Consider the following 19283-nt stretch of genomic DNA (forward strand, 5'->3'; position numbering starts at 1 on the left):
CAACAACTGAAATACGAAAACTGCGCAGTGCGGTAGTACCAGGACAGAAGAAAGCAGGGAAAGCTGTTGAAACAAAAAAGCAAAGTTAACACTTCTTCATATTCACCCTCTTCCTCCCGCTACCCAAACCTTGAAATAACTGCTTTGCACACTATTTCCCAGACAGCCTCCTTCCCCGCATGCGCTACAGGCGAGTATGTTCAGTTGAGGACATAAAAGTACACATAATTGTTGAAAATGCTACGAGCACTTTCTCACATATCTACATTGAAAATCTGGTGTTGCCCTTTGCCCCCACAATTATCTCTGCATTTCCGCACCTCCATGAGGTCTCGCGGAGGGCTGGTTAAATCTTCAGGGGACAGGGAGTGAACGTGTGCGTGTGCGTGTGTGTGTGTGTGTGTGTGCTATCCGGTCTGCTGCTAACATTCCTCTCTATTTTTCCTTTTAAATCTACGCACTGTTCGCAGCGTCGTATCCCTGAAGCCGTGTCTGAAGGTGCTGTTTACACGCGTCAGAGCACACGCAGTGCACGAACGGTATATCACGATGACCCGATTTGTTGTTGACTGTAACAAGCACTTCATGATCCCGCATTCTTACGCAACAGTTGGAGCAATCCACCGAGTATAACCGTGGGGCAATAGTTATGGGAGCTGCTCCATTGACCTCCTCAGGAAGTAGCAGTGGATTGTTTTCCAGCAGCAGCACCTCCAGACGTGGTAGAAAGAGAAGACCCCCGGGGAGAACACGTAATTGATTGTTTTCCACACGTAGTTCTTGTAGACTCTTCAGCTGCCACATCTCCATCGGCAGTTCCTGAAGTAAGTTGTTACCCAAATGCAGGCGTTCTAAGTGGGAAAGACGACCCATCTCTCGTGGAACAGTCGTCAGCCTGCAATAACTTGCATTAAGCCAACGCAGTCGGCCTAACTCCCCAATTGCTGATGGGAGGCTTCCAAGGGAATAGTTATTGTCAATGTGCAGTATCTCCAGTGTGCCACGCAGGGCCCTAATTTCAGGAGGAACTGCCGTGGTACCCTCTTGATAACTGAAGTGTAATGTAGTGGCATTCTCATCGAACGCCTGCTGTATTGCATTCAGGAAATTCTCTTCTGCATCCATGATCGACACCGATCTGTCCGTTTGGCCCCCTCGTCTATTTGGTTGCCCTTGCCGGCGGTGTGTTATTCCTTTGGTTTTGACTTCGTGTCTTGACCTCTATATCCTTGGTGTCTATTTCTCAATCGGTCTTCTTCTAGTTTTGCTGATCACACCTACAAAAGAATACTGGCCCGCCAGTCACAAGTAAATCATTGGGAGGGGAGGGGACGGAGTAAGAGAAGCAATAGCAGTCAAACGTCAGTATTGTAAATGTGACGTGCAATTACCCCATGGTCGTGGTTGCGAAGCACATCCACGAGTTGACTAAACAAAGGGGAAATCACGCAAGTCTTCCCTCTTTGGAAGGTACGACTTACGAACGTGCTCATACAATATGGCACACCCAAACGGTGCAGCAATACCGTTTAGAATAAGACAGAAAGCTCGCTAACACCGAAACACCCAACGCGACTACCATCAGACAAGAAAAAGTTTGGCGCGCACCAACAACCAATCCAACCATTAGTAAGGAACATAGACAAATTGGCTACATCACACACAGTGCTCCTCTAAGCTGACAAGTGAGGCGCCGAGCGTCCACGCCGTCTCGTAACCGTCAATTTTCTTGGCGATGTGAAGCTCCTGATCAAGAGGGTAATGAAACCCATCGCGCAGCAACGCAACTACGTAGGACAGATGTAGACACTCCAATTCAGGCCTCAGCGAGGGGTGAACACTTACCTTCCCCTTATTTTCACGACGGAGTTGCTCCACCGATTTCATCGACTTGCAAACCTGGCTCGCGATACCGATGATATCCTGCAGACGGATGACTGTTGTTCCTGCTGTCATGTGGGGCCTCAAGAGGTCGTGGTAGAATGAGAATGCATACACGGGTCCAGATACTGCAGTTCGCACATCGGGCTGAAAAACACCATTAAAGCCACAGCTTTTGCTACTACACTCGCCACCGGAGCGAACCACATGTTTCCGGAAGAGAGCTACACACTCCTCCATGGATGGTGTTACACCTCCTCCTCCCACACCGTTGGAAACTCCACTCTTCTCATGAGCATATCCTTGTGGAAAGCATGGAAAAGCACGTAGTGGACCGGACTTTGCGGCAGTAGTTGTCCCCCCGGTTGCCACCGAAGTCGCCACAGAAGCTAGGAGTTGCTCTCTCGCGGCGTTCAATCCATTACCCTCGTAGCTGTGCTGATACAGCTTTATCGACTTGCCATTGATGGCAAACGTGTCTGTGAACTCCTCGTGGCCCTCAAGCACCTCTGGGTCATTCGGCCGCATTACAACCTGCGTGGAGCCTCCGCCAAGGTCAAGTATAGTAGCCGTTTCCTTGGTACCACTTAGGCTCCCGATGAGGAAGTTAACCGTGAGCCACGCTAGCGGTCCCTCCTCACGTCCCTCAAGGATTCTCACAGACCCAAGCTCCGAGTGGACCCAAAACGGCCCCTTCTGGAACTCACGACGAACGGCGTCCAGCACTCTCCCGGCCTGTTCTGCACCAATGCGTCGCAGCCCTGCGGTCGCTTTCAGTTCAATACCTACACACGCGTGCATATCTGTTGGTACACGGGCTTTTGCTGCGTCGAGTAACGGCACCAAAGAGGCAGCAGCTCCTCTGGGATCGCTAAACCCCGACAGCGGCTCGTGGTTCTCAATGAAGAGTTCATCTTCCAGCTTCAAGTAGGGTAGCAACGAGGCATGCGCACCATTTGGTGCAGAATCTATGTTATCGTATGGGTTTGAGGTCAAGTTATACCTGTAAACGTGCACACGACTGCCAGTGCTACCAGCGTCAAACACAACACTGTATCGCCTTGGGGATTTGTTACACGCTGCCAATGACGGTGTCGTATCAGCTGCCTTTTTCAACCAACTTTCCGTTTGGTGTGTAAGACTGTCAATTAGATTGGCCGCCCGTTGGAGACTCACGGCGGCGCTACCAGTCATATTTCCTCCTCCGTCATTAACCGACGGACCTTCACCATTGTTGGAGGTCGCATCTTTTCCTCCACATGACGCCGCCGGCTCCCCAGTGCGGCCCTTTCCTTCCTCAAGGAGTTTAAGTTTCTTCTTTAGCTCATCACGATCCTCTTTCAGGCGCTTAAGTGTCCCCGCAGCCACCTTATGAGTGTTCCTCAACATCTCTTGTTGCGAAACACACCGTGAGTCACGCCCATCCGCATCTAAAGCGTGCTCATCCCTCGTAAGTGAATGGTACCGTGACAAACCAATGAAGTAGCCTGCGGCGTACAACAGTACCAACGTCAGTAACGTAAACAATGGAAAAATAACAAAAGGCGTCAAAAAGCGCGACTGCTTGGGGTGGTCTGAGTGCAACATGTGTTCAGTTTGCCCCTTTTACTCTTATTCTTACAAGCAACGAAACCGAGAAAAAAAGTTACGCGTGCGGCACCGCAATACCGGATGTGCCGGAAACCCCTTCAGAAACAGAGCGGCTAGAGCAAATCACTTGAGCGCCGTCAACCTGTGGTTAAGGGATGGGAACTAATAGGTGCAACCAAAGGCTCAATGGTGCGGTCGGATACGTGTCACACACCTTTTTGCTGTTCCCGTTTGAGTATATCTATATATCTATATATCTATATAGATATATGGAAGTAAGAAAGGCAGTTCCAGGTTACAATAGGTTGCTACCTGATGGACCTCACTAATCTTTGCCGCGCGGTCAAATAGCAGTGGCGTGACGAGGCACCTATCGGAATGATGAAGTGTACGCACACAGCTGCAGATATGTTTTGTGCTATGGGGACGCGAAGGGGAAAAACAAGCAGGGGTGGAGCAAAGAGGGAAAAATTTTAAAACACGAGACCACACGGAAAGGTTCACATGTAAAGGAAAATGAAGGTCACAGTGATATGTGGGCCACCACCAAAGCGAACAAAAAGCCGGGGACAAAAAGAAAGGATTGATGGAAAGCCAAACGTATACAATTAAGCAGTAAACATTGTAGGTTGAACCGTCGAGCCTTACAGAGGCGTAGAAGCGCACCGCTGCAGATGTGCATTCATCCTCAGATATGGTTTCGGCTGGGGACATGGGCAGTTTGGACACACGTATGGTGTGCCGTAGGTGAAAAAAGAGGTTGTCTCATCGTAAACTCGTTTGCCTGCAGCTCACCTTCACCTCCCCACACCCTTTCCCCCCCATCACGTGGAGGAGGACCGTTAGTTGCACCGATAAGCAACACTACGGCAGAATCGCTACGCAAAATGGCACCGGTACGGTACCCCACGCAACGCAGATATGCGCAGTTGGTGACGAAATAGCTCCAGGTCCTAAGGAGAGTGAGGTGAAGCGGATAAATAGGCGCAACTGAACTCTACAACGGTACACAAAATAGGCACATGTCGTGCTACTACAAGCAAAGAAACAATAACATGCCCTTCCCTAAACGTGTGTTTCCGTCGCTGCATTTTTTGCGTGTCATCCTTCCCCCCTCTCAGCCTCGTAAAAATATTCGTTTGTAAACCCTCGTGGTACTATCTGAAAGACCATTATCTTCCAAATTGGTGCCCCTCTCCCTCCTCATCCCACGACACGACTTGATCACTTTTTCTTTTTCTTTTTCAGCCTTCGCCCCTTCTACGCCTTCGCTTACCCCACGTTTAGTGGTGCCTTTACGCAAACACACACAAACCTGCCGGTGCCACCTGCTACCTTCAGCGCAGTCGCCGCCATCCGCCTTCGAATGCCCCCCAACGCACTTTCTTATGTTACCCATCAACACATTGCCACTATGGCCGTCGTCTCAAATGGTGGGCTCGGCGCACCCACGTCTCGCAGCGAGAAGAGATCACGAGCGTAAGCGGCAACGAAATAAAACAGCAACCGCTTACAAGTACTAGTTGGAGACGAGATTGCAAGCAGATCCGTAACCACAAGACGCGCACGCTCAAAATTGCAACAAATGGAGGTATTGTCCATTGTTACACCCGCATACTGTCCGCAGGGAGAAAACAGAAAGTAAAACATCATTATGCTACAGACGAGGACAGACGCAGGAGTCATCCCTCCTTCCCATCAAGATTTCAGCTCGTGTATATGACTACCGCAGCGCATGCGAATTTCCCCTCTAAGATTACGATACCCAAACGTGCAAACCACGATCGTTACAACAGTGGTCGTAAGTCACCTTCACATCGCTCATTCCTTCATTAATTTAGAAAATAAAAACGTTCTACGGGTCTCCGAATGTGCGGCGACCGCTCTCCCGTTCAGCCTCCGCTCGCATGATGCGCCGCTCAAGTTCATTACGCTTCTCAATGTACCGCTCGCCCTGTTCATAGGCTTCGCGTTGTATAGCCTCCACTACTGAAACCTCATGCCTCAAATATTGTAGAATCTCCTGGTGGTCTCCACTGTCCACGCGACGATGCAATTGTGAATGAGTGCCAACACTTGAAACCGCAGACGATCCGGTGATGTCGGGAGTGGTAACAAGAGATGAATCGACGCAGGGGCCCGTACCGGCATCTGCGGAAGAGTGCACAAGAGAGTGTCGGAAACTGCCGCCACAACTTGTGGACTGTGTTTGAAGACGGTCGACAAACTCCTGCATTTGCTGAAGTGAAGAGTGCTCCGAAAGAAGGCTGTCCAAATGCTGCCGCTGACTTTGAAGCCTCACCAGCTGCTCGTTCATCGATGCCAGCGTTACTTCCTCCTCGCGTTGCAGCCGGCGCTCCAGGCTTAAGCTGCTGGCCTTTAGATCCATAAGTTTCTGCGCTTGCTCCGACTTCAACGCCTCCTCCCTATGCAATCTAACCTCCAGTTGGGCCTTCTGGCGGCGAACCTTATCCACCCGGCGCATCAGCTGATTTGTTATGCTCTCCCCTTCCCTTTCCGCAGCCTTGTATGTTTCCCTCATACCCTCGTGCAACTTTGCCACATCCTCACGCTCACGGATAATGGTGCTTCGCAGCTTACGAATCCTAGTTCGAAGGTCGAGAACAGCGTCGCAGAGCTCTGCCCGGGACATTGTAAGAGCCGCCGCCTCCGCCTCTGCAGTCATATGCTCGAAGTCCACGAGTGACGACGTTTCTTCATCGCTTCTTGTTCCACCAGTTTGCCTACCGCTTCCACAATTGTTCCTCCTCTCGCCACGTCGCCCCGATAGCGGCAAGGTGTGAATGTCCAGAAGCGAAAGCAATATCGGTGCACCCGTCTCGACACTTGTCCCAGTCATGGAAGAATGAGCAGAACGACGCGTTGGGGTGTGAAGGAGACTACTATGAAGATGCCTGGAGGGTCGAGCGGATGTGGGGACCGCCGATGCGCTGTTACTGATGGTCCCAAGGAGAGAGGGGTTCCGCACAGGAGAAATGGAACCGGAGCAATTCATACTTGCTCTCATTATGCTTCCCCTGGGGGTAGTAGCAGTTGCTGCAGTTCAGCCTGAGTTTAGAGTGACTAATGCCACCAGTGGAAGGTAATTCGAACGCAACTGCCACAGTGAACACACAACGTCCTCGAGTACTCCCGATTCGGCACACTTATGGGTTGTTCAAGCACCGTCAACAGAATCTATACGAGTACTTGCACCTCTCGAAGCTATTCAAGACTGCCAATTATGCGTGTGCTAAGGACTTGCCGATTCAATAGAACTACAAATACCTGAAGTAAGCTTTCCCTCCGGTTACTCTTGCAGGTCCTTTTAGTACGCAGCGTTCCTTATTGTAATTTACCTCCGCACCAACACCAAATATGCGGTACTCCGTCTCCACACACCTTTTCTGCTAAACGTACCTTTTCACGGTGTTTCCCCCTACACCCCTTTTCTTTACTTCTCACGTACTTAGCTAACTAAACGTTGTCCTCTTCACCTTTCTCCTCTAACCGTACCAAATCAGACACACTGTTTGTAAAAGAAAACTGGGAGACCATAAAATGGGCATAGGACAGAACAATAACAACAACAGCAATACATCCGCGCACACAAGTGACATAGGCTTCAATTCTGTTCACTTATCGGTCTGCACAAAAAAATAATTATATATAAATAAATATATATATGTTGGTGTGACGCGAACAGACGATGTGATGAATGGTGAGTGACTCGTCGGTCAGTCTGTATGGGTGGATATAGGAGATCACTTAACAGCATTACACACATGCATATAAACACTCACATTCACCCTTTTACGTGATGTATTCCCTTCCCCATTTTATGCTTCTCTTTTGCCTTTTTCCTCTTTAATTTTTTTAATTAATGCTTACTCACTTCACTTCACTTTCTTTTTTGTTTCCCTTAGCCCTTTAACGTTCCCCTACGAATTAAAATCTGTGCGCGCGTAGGATCACTTTCATTCATTTTTGTTTTCCACATGCTCCAGTAATCCGTCACTCGTTCTTCGTTTTGTTTCCCCCCACTTTCTTACTTCTCATTTCCCCATGCTTATAATCTTCCACATTATTTTAGGGGTTCCCAGTTCCTTAGCCGTTTCCCGTTTCGTTTGTAAGTCAAACCGGTTTGTTCTTTACACAAACAGATAAATAAAATTAAAACAAATAGTAAAATAACTGTTGCGAAGCAGTGGACAAGAAACCAATGGTAAAATAAACAAAACATGGAAAGACAAAAATTAAAAACAAACACAGATATATATATATATATATATTAAAAGAAAAAGTAGCTGGCTTCAACGCACGGCACGAACAAAATCATCACACACGCGAACACTTTACAATATTTCTCTCCCCCCACCCACAAACAAACAAACGAACAAACAAACACACACAAACAAACGCACACAAACAAATGCACCTTCTCACCACCTCCCGTCTCATCCCACTTATTTCCCAGAAATTGCACTCGTTTGTACTCCCGCCCTGCTCATACCGTCCCAACAAATGTTTCACCTCACCTCACCTCACCTCATTTTATTTTATTTTATTTCATTTCGTTTTACACTTCTCCCGCTTCCCTTTTTTTAAAAAAAAATTTATAACATCATAGGGAAATCTCTCCAACGGAGTGAAGTTTACGGAATAGAAGAACTGTAAGCGGCCGAGTAAACGAAAGAAAAATGGAGGTTATGTTAAGTGGTCGGCATCATGAAAGAGGAGGGGGGAGATTATGTGAAGGAATAGAAAGGAAAACAACAACAATCTCCTCACATAAAAGAACGGTAGTAAGCAGCAGACGGGGAAGCGGATATATCAGGGGGGAACAAGTAAAAAAGTAAATAAATATAAATTTATTTACATATAAATATGTATGGATGATGTCCAAGTACAACAACGGCGCGAGCCATAAAAGAAAGAATTGGTAGAAACGCCCCGTATTTGCGTGCGTATGCTCGCGCGTAAATGGCGGTAGATGAACAAACAAACAAAAAAAGAAGGCAAAAGGCATCGGGCCGGCGCACCCATACGGTAACCGTTATGGATAAGGGAAACAAGCACCTCTACACGCTGCAACGTTTTGTTGAACCTTCCCGTTGACCGGACCCAATTTTACTTTTTTCTCTCTTTTTGAATATACCTTTGGTGCAGTGTAGCACTTTTACCGGCGTGCTCCGGTTTGGTCTCCTTTCACACCCACTTCCTTTCAGTAACATACCTTTCATTTTCCCATCTTCTTTCGTTCTGTATTATATCCCTCGTCTTCTCCTCTCCCCCTTTCTTTCCTCTTTCCTCTCACTTCATTCCTTCAAATGTGAAAGTAAAGCTAGAGGGGGAAAACAAAAGGAAGAAAAAAGGACAATCCGAGGCCCATATAAAATAAAATAAAAAATAAGAACGAAAGTAGGAAAGATATATATATATATATATATTTCGTTTAATTCTTGTTCAAAAAACGAAAACGAAAAGGCGAAAGATGATGAACAAACGGAAGGGGTTGAACATGAGATACGCACGTATACATTAATATAAATATATATATGTACATATATTCATAATGATAGTGATATATGGTAGAGGTGAGGAGAGCGCGTGCCCCGCCTCCCCCCTCTCGAACTCATACACCCACTTCCTCCAAATGGATGAAAAAAATGGCACAATTGGCGTTGAACGCGCTTCAAGTATCTGATGATCCCTTTAATTGGCTGTTTCTCTTTCCCCCTCCCTTTTCTTTTAAGAAACAAAACACGACTGATTCGTTCTTTTTCACTGACGGTATCGTTGCTACAATGAATCTTAAAGTACCCTCTTCTGTTGCCTCTTCGTCTTGATCCTTATACCGTTATTTACCCGTATGAATTCAATATACATTCCCCTTCCACATAGGCACACACGCGCATACACAGACGAATGAGAACTGCATAGGTTTTATCACTCCAACGCAACTAAAAGAACAAATGAAACACTTTTCTTTCTTTTCCCATTGAGCACACTGTTCGTGTTTAAAACAAAACAAAAATGAACAAAAGAAGGCTCAGGTGATGTCGTCTGAGGGTCACCCCACTCTTTTTTTTTCTTGTTGCCAACACGCAGCCTACCACCCACTTTCCGTCTTGTATATTCTCATCCCCCTTTTTTGTCATTACTAATACTGGCGTGGTTAACTTCCATGCTGGCATGACCCGGAGACCAATTTCAAGAAGGAAAAAGGGAAAACAGAACAGGGAAGTGTGTTGCCTTCAATAATAGAACCCCGCTTTCCATTTCCCCTCTTCCCCCCTTTCCCCGTTCTCTCATTTTTAATTGTTTACAACAAAATAAAAATAAATAGAGGCGCAAGTTGTCCCACAAACTCTGTAGCAATGGTTTATATAAACAATGGCTAGCAAGACACAAGATTGAAAACAAACCATATAGGCGCATATATATAAATATATATATATATAAATATATGTGATCATACGCAATCAAAATGAGCAATATAACGAGAGTGGTGCATATATATATATATATATATATACAGACACGCACACATACATATTAAACCTACTTTACAACCGGTTCCCCTCCTTCGGCTTTGGCCATACGGTGGAGCCCCTTTACTTTCCCCTGTTCCTTTGATAATTAGACTCAACAGCATCCTCGTAAGGGTAAGGTGGGGGCGGCTGGACGTGGACTGGAGCCGCCGGTGACTTCATGCACGCACTCATGAAGGTGTACGTACCGCCTCCGCGCACACCTTCTGTACCAGCGACTCCAGCTACGCCACAGCTCAGAATGTGGCTCCCACCGACACCAGCACCACTTGCTAATGGGGTGTTGTACGCACCAGGCACCTTCGTTGCAGCGCCCAAATCTTCGCCTGCCTGCTGAACAGCTGTGCAGAGGGGCGGCAGCGTAGCCGGTGGTAAAGCACAACCCGTCATGGGTGTCATGGGTGTGGTAACAGCCACGGGCGGAGTGTACGGCGGGGTCGGTTTGGTAACAGGCTGTAGCATAAACACACCGTATTGGTTGCGGACGAGAATGGGATCGTGTTGAGCTGCCGGCATCTGGGGAGCAAAACGCGAGCCGAGCGGTGACATGTCAACAGGCATGCCAGAGAGCGGTGGCGTTGTGGCAATGGCCACAGCAAACGATGGCGGCGGATGGCCATTGTGTGGTGTAGTGGTGTAGCTGTAAGGACTATTCGCGGGCTGGGGAGAAGAGCCATAAACCGGTGGCGGCACGTAACCGCGGGATGACAGTCCATGAGACTCTTCGACGGTGAATCCACCAACAATTCCGGAGGCACCAGCACCTTTTCCGTCGCTGTTATCAGCGTTGGCGCCCGAAATGGCACTAGGGGGGAGCAGATTATTCGCCGAACAGGCTTCCTCATCGTCGTCAGAGCCGCACTCCTGTTCCATGTCGTTTATGATACGCATATAGACGGCTTTTTCATCTGCTGTCTCCGGGGGTTGTCCGCTTCCCACGAAAGGTGATGTGCCGAAGCCCGGGAGCGTGCTTGGTGATACATCGTCCTCTACCAATCGGGCCGCGGAGATCTCGGTCTCTGGACTCAAATCTGGTGAATTGAATGATGCCGGGTTCCACTCAGCATCAGAAGATCGATTCATTCTCTGATTTGTGCGCCTTGTTACACCTACTAACCTCCACCCAGAAACTCACCTTTCGACTCTCACAAGTGCGATACGAGGCAATCTCTTTCCTCGGAGACAGGTGTGCAGTCGTTCAACGGTTAAGGGGCTCTACTTGCCGTCAGGCGAAGTGTTGTTCTTTCCTGAACAAAGCAAAATAAGTTCCCCTGACCCTGGTACCTGTTTGCAGCGACTCGGTTAACTGGTACTCTGTTGATCTTAAGTTGTTACCGATTTGCCCTTTTCCTGCACCCTTCTTCTTGCAACGTTTCTCAGTCCGAAGACGGTGGTGCTTTTATTCCTTGATTTCCCCTTTCTTATTTCTATTGTTGGGTACTCTAGTCTGCGACAACCGTTTTCTTATTCACTAGCTTTTCTATCAAAGGGAGGAGCCGAACAATATCCTTCACAATCCGATTCCTCTTCTTTTCGCTGATCTTTTATTTTTATTCTCTCAGTCAATTTCCAACTTGTGTATCTGGAGGTGAACGAATCGTCGGCAATAATTGAAATCGGTCACGCGCGGCACGTGCCCTCTGATTGACACTTATAAATCCCAACCCAATGATTTTTTTTTACGGTGGTTACTTGGTCAAAGATGAGGTGGGGCGAGGGCGTGTTAGTGACATATGTATATGTATACAGACACACGAAAAAAAAAAAAGAAAAGCAGTGACATGACGCACACAAGGGGAAAATGGGGGAGGGAGAAACAACTGTACACGGCGCTGAAGACAGCGGATTCGAGGGGATTTGCCAATGGGAGGAAGAGAAATAAATCCAGCGGAACACGGCGTGAACAATGAATTGCGGAGCCCCTCCTCCTTTCCTTCATTCTGTCAATGATGGTGAAGACACCGGTGGTAGCAGCCACCGTTAAAAAAAATAAAATGACATACCACCGCGCCAGTCCCGATGCGCCAATTAGGGTCAGCAACACTATTCTTGGTATGATGACAGCCACAAGACAGTTCGTCCGCCAAAAGAAGTGGACCAGTAAGCAGGCTTTAACTCTTACTGAGTTCTTTTATCTCTCCCCATGTGTTTATTTCCTTCACCAGCTCCACACACAAACAGTGCGACAGCCTTCGCAAACGCTTTGAGGGTGGTGACGCCGCACGACCAAATGGATCTGTTGGTGCGGATAAAAGCGCTAAAATGTTAAAGCAGTCATTCTGGGGCGCACACTCAAGCCGTCACAAAACAACAAGATGCGTTGCGAGAGACACTAAACGGTGCAACCATAACAACCGCAACGTTCCCCCTCATCGGGATTATTTACGGGTCGCTGGTCGCTTGAGCGTTGTAACGAGACCAACTCCTCGAACGTAGCGACTACCCTGTGTCTGCGTTTGCTTTTCATTGGCTGGTACCCGCCAATCCTTTCCTGCCACAGTCGAGTGAAATTTATATCGCTGGCGGGAAGGCGCTGTCCCACATCGTTCCACATCTTGCACTATTGAAAGTACGTCATCAGGTAGTGCCGCCCCCTGTTGCTGCTGCACAATGAAACGTGCGATAATCGGTGCGTTTGGGTCACCTGCGGTAACAAACGTGTGCGCTGTCCCGGTTCGGCCGGCTCTTCCCGTCCGCCCAATGCGATGTACGTACGCATCGACATGAGCTGGGAGGTCATAGTTGATCACGTGTGAAAGACCAGGAACGTCAATGCCGCGGGCAGCAACATCAGTGGCGCAAAGTACACGGACTTCGTTGCAGCTGAAGCCTCGTATCATCGCCTCACGGCGCTTCTGCCGCATACCACCATGCAGAAACTGAAGCATATTTGGTGGTGCTCGCAACGCACGTGAGAGTTCACTCGCCAACCACTCCACCTCCTCTTTCCGGTTGGCAAAAATAAGAACCTGTTGCCTTCGGTTAATCACGCCATCATCGTAAAGCTTAACAATTGCCTGTAACCGTTGAGAAGGGTCGGACAAAGCGTACATTCTTTGCGTAACATTCGAGTTAACCTTATGCTCACGGTCTACTTCTAGCAAAAGCCGCTCAGGTTGCATAAACCGCGTGGCCAGTCCCCCAACGGTGGCATTCCATGTGGCCGTCCACATCGTTGTCTGCCGGCTTCGTCGATACCTCTTAATATCTGACATCAGAAACTCCAACTGCGGTGCAAAACCAAGCTCCAACATTCGGTCTGCTTCGTCCATAATAAGAAAGCTCACCGCCTTCAGGCTGACTTCTCGGGCCTCAACAAAGTCACAAAGCCGGCCCGGGGTCGCCACCAGTACGTCGCATCCCCCCATGTGCCGCACATATTCCAGTTGTTGCTCCCGATCCTGTCCTCCGTACATACCAGCTATGCGCACTGCATTTTCCGACAACAGGGAAAAAACCCGACGCGTTTGTTGCACTAATTCTCTAGTGGGGCACAGAACCAGCACATGCGGCACCGCCCGCACCCTCCCAGACTCCTCCGATGGATCTCCGCTGGCCTCAGTACTTGCGCTATTTTCAACATGGTCACTCTCCAGCCGCCTGGCGAGGGCTGCAAGCGCAGGAAGCGCGAACGCTACAGTTTTTCCACTCCCGGTTGGCGCAACCCCAACAACGTCGTGTTTTGCCATAAACAAAGGAATCGCCACAGACTGCACAAGACTTGGTGCAATATACCCGGATCGCATAAGTCCGTGCCGTAACCACGGAGGCAACTTGTTGGCGAGATCCTCGAAAGAGAGAAGGCGCTGTACAGGGACAGTATTTCGCATGTGATCGCGCACAACGAAATTTTCTTTTTCACTGCCCACATCACTCAAGGAGCCGTGGTCAGTTGTTTTTTCCTCTGTGCTGAATGTTGAGGCTTCGCCGCGATCGGCATCAGTTGGTGAGCCTTGTCCACTCACAGACCGCATTGGAAGACCAGTTGTGCGTGTGTCACTGTGTTGGCAATTGCCCTGACATAGTGAGGGAATCTTCGAAGGAGATGGCCCCATTGCACGCTTTACCTCCAGAGAAGTTTCTGAGTCATTACTACCCGAAGCCAATAATGGATGTGGATTGGTGTCACGCACGCCAAGTTGCGTTCCACCCTCAACGCTGATGCCATTCTCGCCGCATGTCGCTACCTTTGCCACAGCGGCGGGGACGTCACTCTTCATAGTTGAAGTATCAAACACTCGGTCCTCACTGTTGGTGGGCTGGTGAGGGTCCTCACAACGCAGCTCAGTGTGAAAATCATTGTTTGCATGCAAACCTCTGCATGACACACTCACAATACCATCGGTTACGAAAGAATGTGTGTCACTCGACGCGTTACTTTCATGGCTTTCAACGGGAGGAGCGTGAGGCATCCCCACAACTCCGTACTTTCGGGGTGCACCACTTTCAACCTCCTGTACCGTCGCCATACCTGAAGTGGCATGAGCGTTACCTGCATCGTGGGGAGGTAATTTAGCGTGACGGAATTGGACGCTGCGTGGACCCCAGTAAGCACTACCAACTTTCACTGAGCACTGACGAACAGTCCGCAAGCAGTGAAATGTCCAGTGTCGCATTTGCACAGGCACAATGTGGAGTCGGGATCCTCTGCGTCGGTTTCTCCACCGTTCCTTGTGTGTGTGTGTGTGCGCTTAGCTGACTTTCCCCAACTCAGTGCTAAACGATGCCTTTCACCTCAGGTGCACAGAAAAAAGGTGCGAGAGCAGGAGGAGTTTACTTACCCTGAATGGGGAACGTTCAAGAGACGCACAATCCCCACGCCACCTCCCTCGCATGACACAAAAAGGACCGTAAGAAAAAGAAAAGAGATATAATGCAGTGGGTACAAGCGGCGTAAGGTGATAGAGGCCGCACCAAACGGCAAGGATTTGATGGTAGAGAGAAGTTGAGCCAACAAATAAGCATACCACCGCAAACGGATACCATCAATAATGGGGAGGGGAAATGTGAAGCAAGATGCATACGACACTGCGGTCAGTAAGTTGAGATCGAATTGTGAAGGAAAACGCCATTTCCTCCCATTTTTCTTGTTTTCCCCACCCCTCACCGACCTCTTTTCTTGTTCATACATGTGTTAGCAGAGAGAGGAAGAACGTAATTGAACCTGTTTGCCCGATGTTCCTCCTTACCCTATTCCTTTTTCTTTTTTGTGTTGTTATCTCTCATCCTTCCCTACGTCTTTTTCTTATTTCTCTGTTCCTTTCCACTAATACAACTTTGCACGTGTTCTCAGTCCCAGAAATGATAGAGAACGAAAAGGGGGCTTCTCCCCTCGGCAGCCGTTCGGGGGGTAGACGTGGTCCCTAACATTACTTTTCCGGTTTCCTCCCTCTTATTTATATTTTTCAAAAAAAAAAAATCAACTCACTTTGCACACACTCCTTTGTTTTTTTTTGTTTCCCCCAGGTTCTTTGCTTACTTTTTTTTAAAAAAATACCACTTTTCCCCCTTGTGGTTGTTGATTTTTCTTCTTTCACTGGTGCTTGTCATCACCTGCTCGTCTATAGCAACCCTCCATTCACCTTTCCCTTTATTATTTTTCTTTTTATTTTCCCACCTGATAAGCACATTGTTGCAGGCGTTAGAACCACTTTTTATCTCTTTCCCTTGTGTGTTTTCACTATTCTTGAAGATACCCTAACTACCAAAGTTGAAAGTAAGCGTGTGATTCCCACTCTCCCTCTTATCTTTGCTGACACTGAGGTGATCGGACCCAAAGTTGTATACAGGCAATCCCCCCTCATTTCCCCCCGTGCTAAACGTGTTTTCCCCACCACTCTCGAATGAGTAGGTGGGAAGTCCACTCGGAGTAATACTAAAGGCAGGCTCATTGGTACTCGACCCTTCCATTTGAAAGGTATTGTACGTTATAGAATCATCTGCAACAAAGTTATTACCTTCCGTCTCACCCACATCGTATGTGAAGGCATCATCGTCAACGGAGACAATTTGAATAGCTGGAATTGATCCCGTTGGACCGTCTGCAAAACTTGATGAAAAGAAACCACCATGACCGCTCGTTGTGGTGTCCTCGAGAGGGGCGTCAAAGTTTAGTTGTGGTAAATCGGACCCAACAACTAGTGAAGAATTCTTTCGTTCCTGCTCTTGTTTCTGTGGAGCCGCCCTTTCTTGTCTTCTCGTAGAGAACATGCTACTTCCCAAATCCGGGGCAAGGGGGTCCCCATAAGAACCCTTACTTACAACCTGCTGCTCTGATCCCGCCCCACCCTCAAAGTCGTTCGCTGAAGGAAGTCCTGTAGCTCCATACATGTCACTCTTCCTGATCTTACCCCAGTCAGGGAAACGTTTCGTAATCCTGGACGCCCTTGTGGATGATTTACCTGACGATTTTCCATCACCTGCGACCTTTGCAGTATCTCCATCGCTATCTGTATCAGAATCGTTCTCACTAGACTGCTGTGTGCTTGAATTGTGGGCTGCTTTTTCCGGCTCTTCAGTTTTTTGTGGTGTCTGCGTTGGAACCGGGTTCTGTGGCAGGGGATGTGCAGATTGGTTTTCTTTCCGCATGTGATAACCTTGGGCCACTCCACTGAGACCCGTGTCATCCTTGCGGACTTCTTCCATTGGTGGATCCTTGCTACGGGCCCATTTGAGCACATGCCCAACAGTGACATTACTCATGCGTAGCACCTTCTCCCGCAGTTGTTCCTCTTCCTTTGAGAGGGCAAGGATACGGGCACGTATTCCAATTACTTCATGTACAACCGGTGTGTGATCGTAGCTTCCGCTAGGTTTCACACCTGCGCCTTCAATTGTGGCGCATGAGCGCTGAAGCAGCTGCCTTTGAGACGTCAGCGACTCGATTTTGGCTGTGATTGCCTTCAACTCTTCGGCACTACCCTGGCTCCTAGACAGGGATTGCTCTATGTCCAGACACGTTTTCTCCCCCTCCAGTTTTTTTATTTGCTGCGACAACATTTCAATACGGCTTTGCATCCGTTGCAAACGCTCTTGAGTTGCGTCTACAGTAGACGATGAACCACCACGCCCAATGGTTGCACCAGTGTAGCGAGATATATCCAATGTCACTGGCACACCTGTGGAGGCGGCTAGCTGCCGCAGGTACGCCGCTACATGACCCGTGAAGTTTGCACGATGTGTTTGTGATAAAGCAAGATACTGTGCCGAAATTAAATCCACCGTCCGGCTTTGCACCACACCTTGCGCCATGCCTTCCACACCGCTGAATGCGCGCCGTTTTTCCTCCAATTCGGCAATACGTGCCTTCAGGGGCGAGTCCTTATCAATGCCCTGCGCGATATTGGCACGGCGACGCTCTGCGAGGCCCTCTAGAGCTAAAAGAAGGGTTACAACATCATCGGTAGCCATCCGCTTCACATGACCCCTTGAACCTGTCGCTGTCTGATCCACGCCGCGGCCATCTCTGTTGCCTCCAGACGGTTGAGGAATAATATTGTTAAATGAGAGTGGAGCGTGCTTTTCGGGGTAAACGAGAAGCGCCACGGTCATTTTGGCGGGGCTCCCATGAAGACTAAAACTCACACTGACCGTTGTTGCTGCTGTCTTGCTGCTAGCCCCAAGCACGCCAGCGCAGTCGACCCTGGTTTCACCTACGGCCTTACGCGCACGTCCACGTATGTATTCCTCTACACGAATGTTTATCCATTTGGGCAGGAAGCGCAGCCCGCCACTTTTGAAGTGCACAACGGCAGAACCCTCTGGCATGGGGCTGAAGTCAACGTAATTATTGTCGGCCACATAACACGGTGTGGAACGGAATGTCTCCCCACGACGATAGGTTATGGTATACTGTTGTCCCTTGGTTAGCGCCGTGCAGTCGATTCTCAGTACTTTGAATCGGACAATATGCGCCTCGGGCATGGTTTAAGATCCCTCAGATGGGAATACGTGCAAGGTAATATGGTGTAGCAAATCAGATATACGCAAGTCGGACGAAATAAAAACAAAAAGGATAATACCGAGTGGTCTCAGTCAGTGCTCCCTCCAACGTAGAACTGCTTTGGTATATTTATATGTGTGTATGCGCGTCTATGATCGTGCTAAAATGTCAACTTCCTCAAGCTGGTACTTACTTTTGAAGGTATCTTTTTATTTTTGTTTTTCCCCTGCTCTCTCTCTCTCTCACACACACACACTTCTTTTTGACACACAATTGGAGTTGGGGAGCTCCTTTCGGTGACTGCTGGCTGGAATAAGAGCTCTTTCTTTTTTTCTTATTTATAGAATCCGTATCTTTCCTTCCCTTTCCCTTCTTGGCTAATATGTCGTTAGTGGTGGTAAGGGGAACCAGCGTTGAGAGAGAAAAGGGAGGATAAAAGAGAGTTCAACGCTCTACTGAAGAAGTTACTCAATTAACAGACTTTTCTTCCGTGTCGCGACGCCCGCCGCACATACACGCAGAAAGAGACAAAGAATGGGGCGGTCCACAGTAACTCAGAAGAGGACGCAGAAAAAAAAAAGGGTGTGTGTGTGTGTGTGTGGAAATTAATAATCATGGGGCTCACGCAAACACAGTTCTCAAACAGAAGGAAAAACATAAAAAGAGAAAAAAGAGCGAGTAGCCGCGTTTATGGGAAGCGGGAAAACGCAAATTAGGGAAAAGGAAAAATTATAGCATCGCCGAATGGCACAAGTAAAATGAAGTAAGGGGAACGGCAGCTGGCACGAATTGGCACAACACCCCCTCCTCCTTCATATCGCTGCCTTTTCCTCCCTCTCATTATTTGCAGTTCATTCAGCTCATCTCTACATTCTTAATGATCAGTATTCCTTCACATGTGTCCAATATCCTATGTGCCAATCGCTTCTGGGTCTGTTTTCCAGCTGTTCGTACATTTGGAAGGCGGGGCTTGAAATAAACAACAGTTATATAAGTAAGATAAAAGGCAAAAGGTGGATGGGATGCGGCTAATATTACTTTAGATGATATAAGACACATGCAACAACCTCCTGTGCGTCGCAAACCACTTCCCACAGTTTCTGCTTCCAACTCGCCCCCACCTTTACGCAGTGCTAATCAACTTCCCCCCCTTTCCCATTACTCCTCGTTTGTTTTACTCTCCTCAGCAGCATTCCTTCAAGTGCAACAGAGGGAGAAAAGCAAAACAAAAAACAAAAAACAAAATGGATACAACGAGCAAGGGAGGGGATGGAGGGGAAGAAACAACTGACGAAATCAAGCAGGGATTAAGAGAA

General features: G+C 48.3%; 6 protein-coding genes across 6 annotated transcripts, besides 13 other annotated features; all 6 read right to left on the reverse strand.

The window, feature by feature from the left end:
* Positions 1–19283: part of a sequence feature (sequence corresponds to BAC RPCI93-10J17) that runs on past both edges of the window.
* Positions 375–407: a microsatellite.
* Positions 454–1125, reverse strand: Tb927.8.3790 (hypothetical protein, conserved; the record flags this gene model as incomplete). Its single annotated transcript, XM_842117.1, has 1 exon — positions 454–1125. The coding sequence occupies one exon, from the start codon at positions 1123–1125 to the stop codon at positions 454–456; it is 672 nt and encodes a 223-aa protein (XP_847210.1).
* On the reverse strand, positions 1657–3468 carry Tb927.8.3800 (nucleoside phosphatase, putative; the record flags this gene model as incomplete). Its single annotated transcript, XM_842118.1, has 1 exon — positions 1657–3468. One exon carries the CDS (start codon positions 3466–3468, stop codon positions 1657–1659), a length of 1812 nt encoding a protein of 603 aa, XP_847211.1.
* Positions 5327–6499, reverse strand: Tb927.8.3810 (hypothetical protein, conserved; the record flags this gene model as incomplete). Its single annotated transcript, XM_842119.1, has 1 exon — positions 5327–6499. The coding sequence occupies one exon, from the start codon at positions 6497–6499 to the stop codon at positions 5327–5329; it is 1173 nt and encodes a 390-aa protein (XP_847212.1).
* Positions 7125–7158: a sequence feature (AT_rich).
* Positions 7744–7763: a microsatellite.
* Positions 7852–7904: a microsatellite.
* Positions 7999–8051: a microsatellite.
* Positions 8071–8093: a sequence feature (AT_rich).
* Positions 8320–8360: a sequence feature (AT_rich).
* Positions 8862–8884: a sequence feature (AT_rich).
* Positions 8902–8921: a microsatellite.
* Positions 9911–9942: a microsatellite.
* Positions 9987–10009: a microsatellite.
* Positions 10089–11108, reverse strand: Tb927.8.3820 (hypothetical protein, conserved; the record flags this gene model as incomplete). The annotated part of the gene is made up of 1 exon (XM_842120.1): positions 10089–11108. The coding sequence occupies one exon, from the start codon at positions 11106–11108 to the stop codon at positions 10089–10091; it is 1020 nt and encodes a 339-aa protein (XP_847213.1).
* On the reverse strand, positions 12404–14641 carry Tb927.8.3830 (ATP-dependent DEAD/H RNA helicase, putative; the record flags this gene model as incomplete). The annotated part of the gene is made up of 1 exon (XM_842121.1): positions 12404–14641. One exon carries the CDS (start codon positions 14639–14641, stop codon positions 12404–12406), a length of 2238 nt encoding a protein of 745 aa, XP_847214.1.
* Positions 15418–15445: a sequence feature (AT_rich).
* Tb927.8.3840 (hypothetical protein, conserved) lies at positions 15723–17948 on the reverse strand (the record flags this gene model as incomplete). The annotated part of the gene is made up of 1 exon (XM_842122.1): positions 15723–17948. One exon carries the CDS (start codon positions 17946–17948, stop codon positions 15723–15725), a length of 2226 nt encoding a protein of 741 aa, XP_847215.1.

The sequence above is a fragment of the Trypanosoma brucei genome, chromosome 8, assembly GCF_000002445.2.
Source record: "Trypanosoma brucei brucei TREU927 chromosome 8, complete sequence".
Taxonomy (NCBI): Eukaryota; Euglenozoa; class Kinetoplastea; order Trypanosomatida; family Trypanosomatidae; genus Trypanosoma; species Trypanosoma brucei.